The following is an 18,970-nucleotide window of genomic DNA, read 5'->3' as shown; positions in this document are numbered from 1 at the left end:
GGGTATGTAGGCCTATTGAGATAGGTACGGTACCATCACTTGTAAAACAAGTTGTGTTGTTGGTGTGTCATTTGTCATTTCTCTTTTATGTATTGTTTCATTGTGACCGCTAGCCTAGGATGTTGTAAGCGAACAATGTAAACAGACATCTGATCCATCTTGTCACATGTTACTGACACATACAGCCTCAAGAGGTCATTTCACTCAGTCTTTGCCTGAGTCAGGCTCATGCTGTCTTCCTCTGCAGTCATATGTAGGAAGGTCTGAAAACAACCTGCAGATGGTGATGGCTTCCCCACTGTTTTTTTTCACACCATAGTGCTGGCCTCTAACTTATCAAATATGTGAAATATCCTTGAATATGGCATGAAGGACCAATGAAATAAATAGTAAATGTTCAAGGTACAAATTGCTCCTACCTTAGTACATTTTAATCTCACAGGCACATAAATATATGGACATAAGTTCTTTGTTATTATGAGATATTTCAGGCTTCTACAGAACATTTGTGATGTACAAAAAAATCATGACTGCTGCATCACCTTTTAGTATGTTCATTTTTCTTCATATATATATATATATAGTTTTTGCATGCTAACATCATATTTTATTTATTTATTAAAATTAAAAAAGTTCTTGTGGTGCTGAAACTTAATTTTTCCAGTTGGATATACCATTCTACCTCTAAAACAAAATACTCAAAACACCTCTCTATTAAAGCTAGATCAGCAGAACTGTCGGAATGAGATATTCTGAGTTACTTAGCCATGAATGGAATTTAAGGTCAGATACAGTATATGGTACATGTACATGTATAGGCCTATCATAGACAGATGTGGGCTGCTGAAATGAGGATGTGTGAGAGAGAAACTGCTCTGCACCAATTCAAGTGTTATGCTTCAAGTTCGATGCAGACATTTGTATAAATTATTTGAATTACATGCGCTCTAATGCCTCAACATTTTCGCATATGAAAGTGCAACTTTGAATGCAGTTTATGCAGGTTTCTTAAGGAGATTCTGAAACAAACCTACATTGCTTGGATTGGTCATTTTCAGGGCTTTACAGAAAGTGTAATTTTATCAACCTCCAGAGAATAGTGCCTTCAGAATATGCTTGAATAAACACATTGCAATCATACGAAAAGGTTGAAGAATTACAGTAGTAGTAGTATAGCTATTAATTCAGGACATGAAGCAGTAATACTAAATGTCTTCTACCACAGTACTGTGTAAGACAGATTCCTCCAATTTTTACAAGTACTAAAACCTGACACGTGGGCAGCCACTTAACTGTTGGCAGCAGTTTTATTTCTTTTTTTGATGGATGTTTATTGCAAATGTCTGTGGATAATAATTTGTATCCAACTCACTCTACAAATAATCAGCCTTTTTTGAAAAGGAAAATCTAACTTTAGACTCATGGTACAGGAACTGTATTTCTTGTTCAGATCTCTCTCAGTCCACACTGTTATCTGCCCTGTATGTAGGTCCTTGGGCCTACATGTATATGAACTGAAATTAAAAAAAAAAAAAAAAAAAACCTAGTATAATTTTACCTCCTGCACATACGTGTTCATTATATATTATTTATTAAGCTTTTTTATTTATTTGTTTTTGTGTTATTTCCAAGAAAATGTATGGTGGAAGAGATGAATATTCAAGAAACTTGTCATCCTCCACCTGGCATTTAGCGGCTACACATGGGGCTTACATGTGGGCAGTGTAGGGTTTGTTTTGTTATCATGTGACATAGTATATGTTATGGAGGCCAACTTGTCCCATATGTTTCTTTGATAAAATGAATTGACCATAATACAGAAGCAAGAAATTAAGTATTTAGCCATAAATCATTGCTCATTTCCTCAAAATCAGTTTTGATTTAGGTCAATGTTTACATATTTTGGGATTCCATGAGTTGTAATTTGAAAAGTGTTATGTTAAGAAAGATGAGTGAGAATTTTTTCTTTTTACTTTTGTTTGTTTTTTTTTGGTTTTTTTGTCTACATCTGTTGACCATCTTGAGTGAAATGGGGGAAAAAAAGGCTTACACTCTTGTCTACGCCATAACGACTCAAAGCTAAGAATGTACAAATTTTCTGTGGAAGCAAGGTTTCAACCAATTACATTTAGTGTATTAAAGTGGGTTAATGACTGAATATTAATAAAACCAACATGATAACATGTGACTTTTGTACTAGGACAGATATCAATATTTTGACCATTGCTTTGAGAGTACATTATGATTCTTGGTTCCATTCATTATGGTTTAGAGAAGTGTTTACTCGATCACCTTTTGGTACTGATCATTGCATGAGTATATGTATTAAATGCAAACATCAGTTGGGTAGGTACATATATGTATATGTATATAATATGTATTTATATTAATCACACCTGCAGGCTGTGCCTGGTCAGGGATTATTATTATTATTATTAGCCTTATCTGTAATATAACCCTGATATAAACAACACTGATACTGGACGTCTGACTGGATAATGTTGTCATGCACTCAGGTATTGATTCATAGCATTAGCACATGAAGCTACTTTCTATCCTGGTTTTACCTTGCTCTCAGTGATGCTGCTTGGCTACATGAGTATGTATATGCCCCAAATCTGCCTTTAATGTCAATAAAGTTGAAACGCAGGCATTATGGGATAATATTATGTTGTAAGAGAAAATACCCTGCCCATTACCATTGCCCCCCGTTCTGTTTGGTATACAATCTACAGATTGTAACACCTGATTTAGGTTAAAGTTATGAATGCGTTTGAAGATTTGCTTCTTGAAAAAAGTAATTTTCAGCACCAAAAGTAACCATTTATGACATGTATTTGTCTTTAAACAGGCACTTTTAGGTGCAAAATGTTAGGCCTTATACAGTACTTCTGAGTATTGACTTGAATAGTGTGCATAACATGAGATGTTCATCTAAAGCAGCAGCTGAATTGCCAGTAGAGTAGGTTGGCCATTGACAAGATGATGCCAGTGTCTCTTAAGTGTTGGGTATAGACATGGCTATTAAGGTGGCTCATATTTCAGGTGGGAGGTGTAAGAGCTTATCCTCAGGTCATTACCTGATGGTCCTTAATGGTCTGTTCAGAGTCTCAAGGTGCTCAGGCTTTGATAAGGTCATCAGACGCCTTTCCCCTAAAACATGCAGTGTAACAAGCTGGCAAGTTCTTTCACGAACTTCACAAAGAAAAAGGATATGTGTAATTGACCTGAAGGTTTCATGTAAAACTGATGTAGTGTGCAGCATTAGAAGTTTATTAGTTGATCACAAGACATGTGGATATAGTGTAAATATTGACAGTGTTCAACATAAATTCATGCACTCCACCAGTGTATACTGTACATTAGAACTGTGGGATATAGGTGATTATTAGCAAACTTGTCCAGACTGTGCCTATATGTGTCTGAGTACTATATGTTCACTCTTAGAATAATCTGGGATACAGTATTATATCCCAGGAATATGTTTTTGTTGTGAGATGTTAATGTAAGTCTTACAGCATTTTAAATAGTAACATTTTTCCTGTATGTTGTGTAATAAATAAATAAAAAGATTTGTTTGGTTTGGTATTTAGAGTATAGTGTACATGTGTACGTAGTCAATTACTGATATTTCTTCTACGAATGACATTTTGGCTGCTCACTTCTTGGCACATTTTGCTGTTACCAGGGTGACCCGTCACTCATGAATAAGTACAGTTGGTGTAATTATCAGCACCATCTGTCTTAATTGTTTTTGTTTATTATTGGAATATCTTTAATCCCATAAGAGCCCCAAACCGATCCAAGAGAGACACATGGCATAGAGTTCTAGTGGCCAACAAAGGCGTGAACTGCGTTGCAAATGTTATGTAATATCTAGAAGAGAAGTTTAATAGTCTACAGATGAGCAAGAAACATGATAAAATGGTTAAAATCTTATTACAATTTTTTGGCCTTGGAAGATGGACTTTTTGGGATGAAATATTAGGTCATTTGCCGTACCTTGATCCTATTCTAAATTTCTGGCTGTTTATTCTTCACTGTAGTTTCTCTGGTCCAGCCACTTACAATGAGGCATGTCCATGTCTGAGAGATAGGTAATTTTCATGTCAATCTGCAATGAAGCCAGTTCTTGAACACTGATAATGATCAGGACAGCTAGTCTGTCAACTGGGATCACAATGTGTCGTCGTAACTTACGGCTTCAATATCTCTCTAAAAATCCTGCTGGCTCAATTCTTGAAGTGAAAAGACTTCAAAGCCCCCTACAGGATATCAGCTGTAGCTTATACTCTGCAGCAATAATAGAGATGTATAGTAAAGTGTAGGTCTGTACCATTTACTCAATAATCCTACATACATATGTGCTTGTGCACTGTAGAGCTTGAAGATAAAAGTAAGTAACCATGCGGTCTCTACTAGGATATTGTATAGGTTTCTTTGTTAACTTACATTCAAGAAAACAGCTTACATTATAAGCAGCTATGTGTATAAGTGTCTAATTTGATACACAAGAAGACAGAGTGCAAGGGTAAAGTACTGCTTTATAGTATGGTAGCATGGGTGTTAGATTTTGTCTATTTGGTTTACTCATCCAACAGGCAGAACACATTTTCAAGGTTGTTAAGTTTGTATAAAAGAATTTTTGGTGTCATCACATGTAGATTGAAGCTTAGAAATACCAGAAATCCTATTTTTGTTTTCACCCAGTGACGACAGTTTTGTTTAACACAGCTTGATATCAGGCATGATAATTAAGGTCTGTTTCAGTACTCATTAAATCTTGACAAATTCCCCGTCAAGGGCTTCGTTGATCGATCTGTTTTCTGTTGTCCTATTCCAGTTTGCTGAGAGCAGCATAAAGAATAAGCTCTCATACTTTGTAGGTTTTGTATCACTCTCCATTTTGGCATTGAAGTCGACGATGGCTATATTTGAATGCCATCCACTCGTCAAGTACTGCATTTATGTGGAGTAAAACTTTCCATTACACTAGCTGCCTTGCCACAATTTAAATTGTTTGTACTCCAGTGGCATAGAGTTCACGTTGGAAATTTATACCTTTCATAGTTGATCATGCTATTTATGGGGCACATCTGATTCGTGAATTTTTTGTTGTTTGTGAATGACCTAAATGGGAGTTAATTTAATTTTTTTTTTTTAATTTTTGCCTACAGCCATGAGAACCATTTGTCATTGGAATTAAATGGTGATAAAAATCAAACACATACCATCATGATATAACTGTAGAATGTGTTTAGTGCATGGATATCTCATCAAGGAGACATGTCAGTAAACCAAGGAATGACATGATTTACACTTTTTAACATTTTCAAGTTTTCATTTTCCGTGGGTATAAAAGTAGCATCCACTGCCCATGGTTTAGTAAGCCTTCATTACGCCTTAAAATTGGTACATGTAGGGAAGTGCTTATACATGCCACTGGCTGATTGCAGTACCCTACGACCATTGCTTAAGCCTAGAAATAATTTTTAAGATTCTGTGTTACATGATTGGTAAATTTTTAGGTACTGTATAGTTTTGTACTGTACCAGACATTTGGTCCCAGTCAAAATGCTATTGAGTGCAGCTAGGAGGTTGCCATTGTCCTGCAGCTTGTGCTGGCTGCAGTAACTCAAAAGCAGATGAATTGCTAGTGGAATGCTAGAAACCTGCCAAAAGTGCACCAGTTGTGAGCTTGGTGCCTAGCACTGAGGGCTGGTCCATACATATACTGTATACAGTGTCAAGTCAAATGTCACATTGCTTTATCAATCAGTAGACATTTGTTTTTCATGGTTTCAAATCTGAAATAATTTTTGAGTTCACAGCTTTATGAAAACTATTTAACTTACATTGATGAGAATTTCCTGAAATGGTTGTTGCTTCTATTTACAGAAAATGTAGAAGAGTATGAAAGAAGATTGTCAATCCCTTGACCTAAGCTGACCTCACCGACCCCTGATTGACTGCTCCAGCTTCCATCATGGTTCTCAAGAATATTGTATCCAACATTCTTAACAAGTACCTAGGCAAATATATCAGTAATCTGGATGCCAAGAACCTGGAGTTCAGCATCTTTAATGGTGAGTATAAATAATATGTGGAAATTCAGGGCAAAGATTCAGTTAATCTGATGTATAGCATTGGAAATAAATGAATCATTCAGCATCATATTACACAATAATAGGAGACTCATGGCTGAGCTACACAAGTGCAGAACAACACATTTTCTTCTTTGACTGCAATGCACATGTGCATACCTGGCTGTTTGATGAGCACACAAGTACACCAACAATTGCGTCATAATATAGGAAAGAAAGGAAAGCTGATAGCTTTGGACTGATTTAATTGTTACAGACAGGAGGGTGTTTTACAAGTTCCCCATTGTGCAAGAACACTGAGATATTTTTGTTGGCCTGTATGTATGTGCTGGTAGTTGTCTACATATACAAGTGCATGGTATTTACTGATATATCTGTACCACATATAGGCTTCAGTCCTCAAGTCTACGGATTTGCAACATGCTCAGGACCTTTATGGCATATTATTTCTTTATGTCATGGATACTCTAATTCCTCAACCTTTTTACGTATGAAAGATCAACTTTTAGTGCAATATGTTCACACTTTTTGGAGGCAAAAACTATATTGGTTGGATTGACAAGTTACAGGGCTTCACAAAAAGTATAATGTTATCAGTCACCTCAGAATAATGCCTTCAGAATATGCTTGAATAAACACCTTGCAAACGTTCAAAAAGGTTGAAGAGTTACTAGTTTTTGTCATTGATATTATTTTGTTTTTGTCATGGATATTATTTGTTTTTATCGTGGATATCTGTCATGGGTATTATTTGTCTTTGTCATGAATTTGCATGGCTCAAGCAGCAAACTTTTTTCTCCGATACCACATGTAACTAAATCGCTTATTTTCTTGATCTGCTGGTTTAATGTTTGACGTTAACTATTGAACTATTCCATGCAGATCACTATCCATGCATTTGTATTGATCTAGCTGTCAGCAGATTTACATACATGTATACACATACTCACATACAGGAGCCAGTAAGCTGTTCTCTGGATAATGCTCATAGAGTTAATTGCTTGGACAGCTATATCTGAAGTGTATAGGCCTTGAAGCAGACTGGCCTTGTAGTGTTTTACTGTGTGGGTGGACACCAACATGTACATTGCATAGAATCCTTTTGGCAACTGAATTCTCATGAGATATGACCTCCCAATTGTTGCATTTCTGCTAGTGATGTCAATCTGTGTTATAGGATGAAGTGCTTTTACATTGATTACAAACATAATCTACATGTGTGTCTGCATAAGCATGTCTAAGCATGTAAATGTACATTTTTTTAATTAAAGAGGGATTTGTATGAGAGAATTTCTGACATTTAAGTATACGTGTACGCAGTATCTTACAATCATATACTGTATCTGCTATGCCTCATTGCATGCAGACATGCATTCCTTTAATGCAAAGGTTTCAGATGTTGGATTGACGGCTTTCTTTAATATGCATACCGTGGTAGAAATTAAAATATTATGATCAATATTGCTCATCTCTGTATTAAAAATTTGACAGCCTCTAAAACAGTCACAAGATTTTTATCTGAGGTAATTAAAGGTAATCTAAGTAGCCTATAGATTAAACCAAATGTTAGTACATGGCCTTGAAAACCTTGAAAAGCCAGGAAAATTAGGGGTTTTTGCAGTTGAGCCTGGAAAAACCAGTATATAGCACTCTCAGAATTAAGCAAATTTGCAACTTACATGTAGCCATGAACTCAGTTTTGGGCCATTTTCACGCACCATGTGTGCCGGTAACATTTGTCCGTTTTCTAGACTGGGAAACATGGCTGACTTGTCAGTGGCCATTGTTTAGTACTTCTCAGACAAAGTACAGGTAGCAGATCTATTATACATCTACCTGTCTTCATGATTTGTGGAGGAGCATGATATACGTGTACACTGTCTGTGTCCTCCTGTCCGCTCCGTAATTATTATGTCTACAGCTGTTTCATGCACAACATAAATTCTGTCTTATGGTCAGTGTAATGAAGCAAAAGTCCCTACACAAGGATAATGGAGTAATGGTCTTTCAGGATATGTTTACACAAGTATTGATTAGAGGTGCCTTTGTATTCTGATCATGTGTTCCATTTCGTGACCAGGTGACCTTGAGCTGAAGGACCTTCAGTTGAAACCAGAGGCATTGGTGAGTATTATGTTTATAAAGGCTTCCCACACACATTTCAACTCCCAGCTTTAAAAGCGTAGTTTACATTATCTTCAAACAGTCTGCTCTAAGCCATCAAGTTTACGAGTTTGTGAATGAATTGTGGTCAGCTTTGTGGAATATGTTAGTTTCAGTGTAATTTCCGATACTGAAACAAGTCTTTTAATTTGTCAGAAAGTTTAGGGATTAGTTACATGTATGTGGTTAATTACATGAAAATTGATGTATTCCCTGCAGTTCCTTTCAAAACTGTCACTTGGCTGATAGAAGCAAAATCACATGTACCTTCCCCTTTTGGATAGCATCTGGTTTTTGGCAAAACACTATCAGATATCCTTTTCTTTATCTGAATTAGTATTGTCTCAGAGTGAGGTGCTCTCATGTAAATTTTCTATATATGTCAAAGTTTTGCTCACCATTTACATATTCATTTTCTTCCCAGATGAAGTGAAAAACATTTACCCATTGAATTATTTTATAGCTGTCAAAAATATTTTTTTTTGTACAAGCATAAAGGTAACAAAAAAATTGAGTTTTGTCATGCCATGAAGTTAACAAAACTGCTGTGGTTTCCTCAAATTTCCCCTGGACGGAGCCAAGTGGCCCTTGTGTCACTCCACTGTCAGAAAGACAATCCAGAAGCAGTCATTGTGAAGTATTGATTTGGTAATGTACGTCATCTCTGTGAATGGGCAGATGAGACATGAATTAGTTGAAACTCTCATTTGGCAAATCCATTTTTCATCTGTATTACAGGCCTCTTTGGATTTGCCGATTGAAGTAAAAGCTGGATATGTGGGTGAGTGTAGAATGTATTTTCTAGCAATGATGAAGTGTCTCCATCACTTTTAGGAAGTCATTTCTCCATTCTACATGCATGAACCTCAGTAGTTTCACTCACAATTTGCAATGTTTTCTTGAAAATCTTATTCAGACTTTCCTTTTCTTGTGGATTTGTTTTTGTTGCATATTTTACTTTCAGCCTACATGCTGTCACATAAACCTGATTGTCATTCTGTGTTGTTGCCCCTACTTAAGCAATTTTTCTGTGCATCTAGTGATAGCAAATTTGCCCATTGTCTAGCCTCTCTGGGCAGATTGGTTTCCAAGAAGAGAACTTTGTCTTTAGAATGGAGCAGCTCTCACCTTAATGGGCACCTATAGCCTTTCATGAACTAACCCGGAAATTGACCAACTTGTGGGTAATGTGTTTCCATAAAGCAGCCACATGGAACCCAGTTAGGGAAGATCCAATAGAATTTTGATGGCTATTCCGGGACGATGGTGGCATTTGACATTTATCAGTGGGGAGACTGAACCATGTCTGATCGATGGGAAGTCCTCACTCAAGCAGTAGGAAACTGGCTAGACTGTGATCAGCAAATGCTGTACCATGGAGACAAAAAATGTCACCTGGTTTCCTGGCTGAGTATGGTGAGGTGGTAATATGTGTTCAGGTGTAACTGGTGGAGGAGATGTGAATTGATAAACATGACAAGGTGGCCTTTAACATCTGCATTTGCCGATGATGTATGGGTAGCTGCTTAATTAGTACTGTATTTGCACTAATGATTTATCCCAGAAAGTGCATTTTTAGATGCAAATATCACCAAATATTACTTCAGTGCTGAAACTGCCTTCCAAATAAACTTGAAATATTTTTTGATAAGAACCCATGGACTCATAAATATGGACTTTATCATTCACAAAATGCAGATCAAATACAATAGGCATATAACTACCTACGGGACATTTGTGATAATCTAGCCCAGCTCAATCTAACAGCTTGTGTATGGATTAATGTTTACCAACAATGCTCACCCGGCCGAATCATTGGTGAGTGAAAAAAGTCTACAACCTCTCACCTCTCTTCTGAAAGTCACTGTACAAGATTGTGGCATTCATGATAGAGCCTGTATCAGTTGTTTAACTTCAAGAAAAGAGTTCAATGCACATCTGTGCATGATCCATCTGTGCAAGTATGTAGGCAGATGTTCTTAGAAAACAAGTTCATCCAGTGGCTGTCACATTCCTTTTGAGCTAACTACTATGATCACAACGAATGATCTCTGGCCATGTTAGTGTTTGAACTTCAGTGTAAGCAATGGTGAGCACATGCATGGAGGGAGCAATGGCCTGAAATATAGCAATAAAGTCCAGTGCTGTACTACTAGCTGGCCATTATGGTATCCTAACTGGTACAAAATAGTCAAGGATTCTAGGTGCATAGAATAAGGGACATAGCTTTCCATTCAGTAGTTAAATTGGTCCGCCGTTATTTTCAGCAGCAGGATGGAAGTTATATCACTAATTAACTATGCAACTTTCTTGGCTGTGAAGACATGTCCAAATATCAAAATTGTCATTTTGAAGATTTCTGGGCTATAGTGACAATCCAGGTTAAACCTTTAAGATCTAGTTGTAGTTCTTCCTTAAGAAAGTTATATATTGATGTGAAGGTTCCTTAGATCTGTGCTGTTAACTTAATTTCTTATCATTGGGGGGAAAATGTATACAATATGTGTATTTCATCACCTATCAAATTTCTCTCTCTGTCAAATTATATGCATACAGTCTATATGACATGACTAAGAAGCTGCAGAAGTCAAACTCAAAAGCTTCATGAGCTCAGATGTACTCAACATTTTATTAATTGTTTGGTATATTTTCTTATCCTTGCAATGACTGTTTATAAACACTTTCAGCCAAGAACGGATTTTAATACTTTCAGGATTTCCTTGTAAGTTTTCACTTCATGATGCATATAAAGATCCACTGTCTTCATGGTTGTCTTTAGTACTTTTCTTGAAACTTATCCAGTACATGTCTTGTTTTGGCAGTGTACAAAATGTTGAATATGAACATAGGTGTACGTGGTTTTATCATTCAGGGTACATAAAACTGGACATTCCCTGGCTGAGCCTGTTCCAAAAAAGTATCCTGGTGACCTTGAATGATGTATATGTGTTAGCGGGACCCATATCTGACCACCCATATGACCCAGAGAGAGAAGAGCGTCTTAACAATGCCATCAAACGACAAAAACTGGAGGCTCTGGAACAATCGGCTATCCTCAGTGTTGGTCAGTATCATGTTCGTGTTCATGAATAAATATGGAAAAATTAAAAAGTATAAAATACTGAGGTGTGGATTATTGCAATTGAAAATGAAAAAAAATAATTTTTTTCTTTTAATTTTTTTTTAACACAGCTGAGAAGTCAGAATCAGAAGACTTGGGTTTTGTTGAGAAACTTACAGCGAGCATTATCAATAACCTACAGGTGGGTGGTGAATTTGTTTTGATTATCTCAGACATAAGCTAGGTTTTGGATCTCTGTTTCATGTCAGTGCAAAAATAATGAGTAAGTTCAATTTTATTGTCTTTTAGCTATAGGCTCAATCTTTCCAAGGCTCTTTGTTAAAGCTGCTTGTTTGAAGATTATAGCTTCCGGGGTCGAGTCATTTGGATAAAATTAAGCTTGCACTTAGTAAGACTTGGTTGTATTGTTTACCTTGGCTAGAGGTTGTGAAATATGGTGTCTACAAGAGAACAGACTTACTGTATCAAAGTGTGTGCAGACAGACCTGTGACCAGGGATGATTTAGAAAAATGTGCCCAAAAGAAGAGTTTTTTCCAGATTTTGAATACATGGTTTTGTAGTTTCACCATTTTCTCACCATTTTGAAGTAAAAAGATTAGTGTATTGTGAGAAAAAGAAGAAAGATGTCAGTCAGGATGTCAGTGTTGGTTCTGTTGGTTGTCTACATGTACCTTACAAGGTTAAGTCCTTTTGTTTCGCCGAGGTTGGCATTTAATTCTTTTAAGAGAGTTGTTTGATTCCTACATGTACCTCATACACCTACCTGAATTAAGATTCTACTTCTGACTTTCAGGTGTCTGTAGAAAACATCCACATCAGATATGAGGACACAGTGACGAATGCTGACCACCCGTTTGCCTGTGGCATCATGCTGAAGAGGGTGTCTGCATTCACAACCAACTCTAGCTGGGAAGAGGCCAAGGAGGAAAGTTCAGCTGTCATGTTCCATAAGGTGAAGCCAAACTGCTTGTAACATTGTTTGTTGGTGGTCAACTGGCATGTTACTTAAGGTGAAGCCAGGCTACATGTAGCATGGCCTATTTGAGACCCACTGGCTTCTTACTTAAGGTGAAGCCAGGCTACATGTAGCATGGCCTACTTGAGGTCCACTGCCATGTTACGTAAGGTGAAACCAGGCTACATGTAGCATGGCCTATTTGAGGTCCACAGGCCTGTTACTTAAGGTGAAGCCAGGCTACATGTAGCATGGTCTATTTGAGGTCACCTGGCATGTTCCGTAAAGTGAAACCATACTACATTTAACATTGTCTATTGGAGGTTAGCTGGAGTGTTGTATAAGGTGAAGCCAAACTATCTATCTGTTGGTGGTGAACTGTCTGTGATGGTCAATGCAGTGTGCCTTTATAATTAAACAACCTTTATCTTAAATACAACTTAAGTGTGTACCCATCCAGAAGAACAAAACAAAAGATGGATTAGTTCTAAAATATAAAATTTAGAACATTAGTTTTAGAATATAGTATTTTATATAAATAAACTAGATCACATGATAGAATATACCCTGCTCTGTTATGTTGGCTCGCAACAAAGCCCCTTTTCTGCATTATTCTTTTAAAATGTGTTGCTTTTGTTGCTATAGAGTAGTTTTATGTTTGTTACAGATGGTGAACTTAAATGGCCTGTCTGTTTACTGGAACCCGTATATACCTGAGCAGCACTTACTGCGGTCCAGGCTCAACACTGACGGCTGGAGAGTAAGGATATAGAATACACTGTTTACTGCTCTGTGGAGACATATGTGGATTACAGGGGACATTTCATGTACATGCACACACTGCACTACTTTGGCAACAGTTTACATTTGGAGCAGATGTTTCTAAACACATTTGTGGGACATTAGGAGGCCATTTTTGTATTGGAGAAGCTTCATGTGGATTGTATGTACAAGTCAGGTCTATTTGCCTGCTAAGACGCTATTGTTCCAGCCTGCAGTGTAATAGGTTTTATAATAAAAAAATGCTTTCTGAAGGTTACCCTAATTCCTCAAGCGTTTCGCATGTGAAAGAGCAACTTTCAGTGAGATTTTTGCATTTTTTTAATTTGCTTTCTAAGACAAAATTACATTGGTTGGGATAACCAATTGTCAGTCTGCAGAATAACGTTCTCGGAATATGCTTGACTAATCACCTTGCAAACACGAAAAAAGGTTGAAGAATTACAGTAATTAAAAAAAAAAACCTAGAGCATTTTTACCTTTTATTGATACTCTCAAAGATTCTAGTTACCCATTATTAACTTTTAATGCCCTAAGCACTCTAAATATGCCGAAAATATCACTTTGGCCTCCAGTGGGCATGTGGATTGTCAAGTGTCACAAAAACTATAACATGCACCGGCGGATCACCAGAACACCATATTCAAGCCAATGGTGACTGTGCAGAATTCCCTGTATATGTAGTGTGTCTGTCACATAAAACAGCTGTTGTGAGATGTGATTGATTTAGGCTTTGTAGCTTACTGGAAGATGTCATTAGTAAATCTGTTTGTACATGTATATTAATTTCCCTCTGGTTCTTTGTAACTTTTGTAAATGTTCTAAAACCCAACATTTACCAAGCCAGCACCTCTGTCAGTGCATTAGTGTTAATAACCTAAAACACTCGAGAGCTTTTGAACTTATATCAATATCCCATTTGCCAACACAAAAAGGCCTTGTAGTATTTTTGTAGTTTTTTCGCAAAGTGACAGGACACGTATGTATATGTTGCTAATGTTGTTCACTTTGTGATGTGCAAAGGTGCAATGGCCTAGAAGTGTTTGTTCTTTTTTTTTTTTAACCCCATGGGGACAAAAGACTCATGTGGGTTTAGGCTTTAATGATGTCAAAAAGTAAGGTGCAAAGCTTATCTTTTGGCTGTTTGGCTAAATCTTTTATGATGTCTGTTAATCTGAACATTTGCTTTATATATAATGAAAGATGAAATATCACACCATAGAAATTAACGATGCTTGGAACATAATTAAACATTCTTTATTATGTGTAAATCAAGACGTTACCTAAATAGGCACGCAACAGCATGAAACAATTGAACTGTTATGGAATCACAAGAAGTCCTGTTTGTTTATTCTTGTGCATTGGTTCATTGGTTGAAATTAGCACATTGGGATCTGTGTTATCATATGACAGGTCTGATTGATTTCTACTGTTTACACAAGTTGATCTTGTCCAAGTGTGAAGACAAATATGGCTCCTCTATGGCCTGTACATCAATATAGGGAAGAGGAGAAAAAATACTATCAATACTTCTGTGAATATTCGTCAGTTTTCTCAACGTTGAGTGTACATTCCTGTAAGCAATTGATTTTTGAATTCCTCTTGAGAGAAACGGCAACAAAAGACTGCCAAGCAAACATGTCTCTTGGGCCATGTTGAAGTGTTGCAGTGGCATCGCTTGGCTGATTAGAAGTTTTGTTGGTGATCACTATTATGGAACACACCAAATTCCACAGAGACTTTTGGAGATGGCTTCCGAGAATTGACTTTGTCTTGTCTTTCTAGGAAAGGTAGCATTTTAATCAAACACTTGAACGTTCGCTCCTAAGTGCTAAAAATAGAACAAAAGAAAATCACGCAAATTCTCAATAGCTGCCGGATCCAGCGAAAAGTTGATATCATCTGACACTCTAGCCCTCGTTAAGTGAATGGACTAAGTTAGAAGTTACGATGTAAAACATTAAACTAACCAACAGAAAGACAAAACTGACTTACAGAACTGCTTGTTGCAGCCAAAAATACATTAGCTGCATTTGACATTAGCACATTCACTTTAATAATTCTGCTAATACATATACAATGTTAAAGATAAGAATAAGATCAGCGGGATTATAATTTACATTGTCTTCGAGATTCTTCACAAAAAACATGTTTGTTTCGTCTATGTTTTTATTTATTTGACTGTTTGACATAACATTTCATCTGTACATGTAACTGTTACTCATTTTGGTTTATGCTGAGATTTCATTTGATGTTAGAAAGGTGGCTTGAGGCTGGTTTGGAAGTGATATCCTACTAGAAAATGTAAACTTCATCATTAGTCATACTCTGTGAACTATTGTTGCCACTGAAATTGCCTTTTGGGGCTAGTTTTTAGGCCAAATATGGTGATTATTTTTATTTGTGCACATATACATTGTATTGCCCTTAGGGCACACTTCAAGCTCCTGACCTTTGAGGTCACACTTTCAAATCCAGATCTTGCTTGTTTGGTTACAGCTGTAAATGAGGGGGGGTGTTAAGTATGTGCGACGGTGGTGTATATTATAGGTGTGACGGTGTATATTATAGGTGCTTCGGTTTCCTCCACCTAGTGACTTGACCCTTCTTGAGTAATAAATAAATACAAACAGTATGCGTGTATATCACAGATAAACCATTTATCAGTTACTGAAACTTATTATAATTATTATTTTATTATTTATGCACTTTACCTGAGTTAAGAGTACGTAAGTAAATGAGTACTGAGGAAATGAGAACGTTTATGTAATGTAGGTACATGGCATTTTTGTAATGTTATGTACATGCACATACATTTCATTTTATGACGACCAGCCCCGATAGCACAGTTGATAGAACATCCGCTTCAGGAGCGGTAGATCCAGGGTCAATCCTGGGTCAAGTCACACCTAAGACCATAAAAGTTGTAATTGTAACGTCCTTGTTTGGTGTTCAGCCGTGCGGCTTACTTGCCTTTGGTAAGGCAGCACTAGATAAAAGGGCGATGGAAATCCGCCCTGCAACAAGGAGGCACATTATATGCACTCTAAGCATTCCTTTTTCATCATATGGCTGAAAAATTGTTAAGTACGACGTTATACCCCAACCACTCACTCACTCACTCATTTTATGACGCCTTTCTTCTCAGAACTTATTGAGGACTTCCATCACCTCACACAGTATATTTGAAGAGGATTTTGACTTCTGTGAGTTTGTGCTATTGTTTTGGATTAACATTTAGATTACAGCTTGTAACCAACCTTTTGTTTCCATTTTTGCAGTTGTTTTAACCTTTACTTACAAAACTCTTTGCATAAATTTGTATTGACTCTTTAATACAAATTTAATTGCCAGCAACCTGCAGATGGTTGTGGGTTTCCCCCGGGCTCTGCCCGGTTTCCTCCCACCATAATGTTGGCCACCGTCGTATAAGTGAAATATTCTTGAGTATGGCATAAAACACAAGAAGAAGAAAGAAAGACAACTTTAATTGCCCATGTTTCATCATGTTATCTCTTTATAACTTTATATTTTATAGTTTCGAAATAGATGTGGGATTGGGTAGTAATTAAGTTCACAATTCGGCTTTCTTTTGTCTATTGAGAATAATTTGAGATAGCTTTGCCTTGTGCCTGAAATTTCTCTTACTAATTTTATTTCTTCTGTGCTTCTTATAATAAAGAGAAATATGAGTTAACATGTGCAGTGCATAGACCTCTTACCTCAGTCCTTAATTTTGTAAAGAACCTTTGAAAAACAATGATGGTATTATTTTATAGTATTGAAATAAAAGCATTTTGGCCCAATAATGGTTTGGTAAAACTCTGTTTCAGTGATAGAACCAGTCGAAGCGCAGGCTAAACTCATTATAAACAAGGAGAGTAACTACACACTACCAAAACTCTTTGTTGATTTCACCCTCCATGAGGTGGAAATTTTACTCTTCAGACAGCAGGTCAGTTTAAGATGTGAAAAGTTATTGATTTGATTGATATACTCATTTTTTACGTTTACAAATATGTTTGATAATGTTGATGTTTATTAGTGGGGGAAACTGTACATAGCTCAGGGAAACAGGTATGAGGCACCTGACAAGCCTCATTGTTAACAAAGAATTAACTAGATTTAAATAGTCAACTTGTGACCCCTGTTTTTATTGGATAATCGTTCATTAACCCTTAACAAGATGATGGCTTGCCTTAATTACCAGATGTGTATTAAAGTTAAAGATGCGCTCAGAGTTTGATAGCCACATCAGTTTTTTTTCTCATTATATAAGTGGGATATTAACAATTTTGTGTCGAAAGTAGATTTAGTCTTTCTCTCTGATATTTTCACTGCCTTTTGATTTCAGTTTTTGAACTTGTTGAGCCTCCAAGAGTCATTCCAGATGATGTCTGTGAACCAGCGCTACAGGAAGTACCACCCTAATGTGCCCCTGAGGGTGAGCCCCAAATCCTGGTGGCTGTATGCCTACGAGGCAGTTGTGGAGGAGACAATCAGACCGTACTCCTGGCAGAGGATCAAAGAACATAGGTAAGCTTGCACTTGTCATTCTTTACTCCAGTAACACTGACTGCCCCATTATATGATATTCAGTATTCATTGATCACCTTGTTTCATAAGCAGTAAATACTGGTTTCAATCCTGGGTGGAGTCATCCCCATCGCCTTTGAAATCAGTAACTTTGGTACTGTCTGTTCATGGTCAACATTAGAGGAGTACTGATATTGATATGATGTGACTTGGTGGAGCCTCATATCTGTGGTTTTTAGCATTTTAGTGAGGAAGCACTGTAAATACCTACGTCATAGCTATGTACATGTATGGTTAGAATCCAAGTAAGGGTAGAAATTCGTAAGACACTAGCTAGCCTGCAATTGGTGTCACTGTGTGCCTGGTTTTTACCGGTGGAATGCTTCGAGTACACCGAGAGAATATCTCCATAGGCAATATTAGCAGTAATGTAGCTAATGACGTGGTAAGTGGTATTGGTTTCCATAAGGCTGGTGCAAACGCATTAATGGTGAGGTGGTGGCATGCTACATTAGAGACTGTAAGTTCAATACCTATCACTTTAATAGTCAGTTCTAATCTAAAATTCCATATATAAATGTTCAAGGAAAGGTTCAACGCTCATTTGTTTTTGGTAAAGCATTTCTGGAGGCAGAAGTGGGGTGTGTGATTTTGTTTTATGTGTGTTTTTTATTGTTTACCCTGTAATAAAATAATGCTAAATGTTGATTTTAGAACAAGGTACAAAGAATACAAGAAAACTTACAAACAGTGGCTGAAAAATTCATCTGAAGACCGCCTGAAGGCAAAACTGTGGAAATTGGAGGAAGAATTAGATGTCACCAACATTCTACTGGCCAGGGAACATGCCAAAGTGGAGGTAGAACTTCATAATTTTATTTACTGGATTAGTGTTAAATGCTATACTAAAATTTATTTTGGTTTTTGGTTGAAACTGGAGTATTTTTTTTCATGATAACTCTCACATATTATTGTATAAAACATTAAATTTTGTGGTGTTGGTACTGATTGAATACTCATGTAGTAAAAGAATGGTAATAATATGTCAGCTAAAGTGTGTTGTTGTAGTGTCCAAGACAAAAATGCTGTGTTGCTGTTGCAGTACGCCAGCAGTATGCCAGATGTAGCTAGAGTCAAAGAGAAGTCAGGAGGTTGGTTCAATTGGATTTTTGGGTCTAAGGACGACGAGGAAGTGGAGGTCAAGTTGCCCTCTGATGATGAAGGTAATCAAGGGAAAAAATGAAACGGATGGTTATTTTAAACCCAGCTATATGGTTTTATATCTCATTGTAATAAGGATTTGTTCTTCAAGACTTTTGTGAAGTTTATTTTCAATTTATGCATAAATT

The 18,970-nt window shown here is 36.8% G+C and overlaps 1 protein-coding gene across 1 annotated transcript in view; it reads left to right on the top strand.

Annotated features, from left to right (window-relative positions):
• Positions 1 to 18,970, top strand: part of LOC135465780 (intermembrane lipid transfer protein VPS13A-like) — a 94,870-nt gene that overhangs the window by 15,751 nt on the left and 60,149 nt on the right. The window contains 12 exon segments of the mRNA XM_064743121.1: positions 5,899 to 6,086; positions 8,185 to 8,228; positions 9,006 to 9,048; positions 11,140 to 11,331; positions 11,460 to 11,530; positions 12,144 to 12,302; positions 12,973 to 13,065; positions 16,234 to 16,291; positions 16,919 to 17,040; positions 17,440 to 17,621; positions 18,336 to 18,480; positions 18,724 to 18,844. Of these exon segments, the coding sequence (XP_064599191.1) occupies positions 5,987 to 6,086; positions 8,185 to 8,228; positions 9,006 to 9,048; positions 11,140 to 11,331; positions 11,460 to 11,530; positions 12,144 to 12,302; positions 12,973 to 13,065; positions 16,234 to 16,291; positions 16,919 to 17,040; positions 17,440 to 17,621; positions 18,336 to 18,480; positions 18,724 to 18,844 (1,330 nt within the window). The 5' untranslated portion in view covers positions 5,899 to 5,986.

The sequence above is a fragment of the Liolophura sinensis genome, chromosome 1 (genome assembly GCF_032854445.1).
Source record: "Liolophura sinensis isolate JHLJ2023 chromosome 1, CUHK_Ljap_v2, whole genome shotgun sequence".
NCBI classification, from domain to species: domain Eukaryota; kingdom Metazoa; phylum Mollusca; class Polyplacophora; order Chitonida; family Chitonidae; genus Liolophura; species Liolophura sinensis.
Note: the sequence above shows the minus strand (reverse complement) of the source record. Positions and strands in the feature narration are given on the sequence as shown.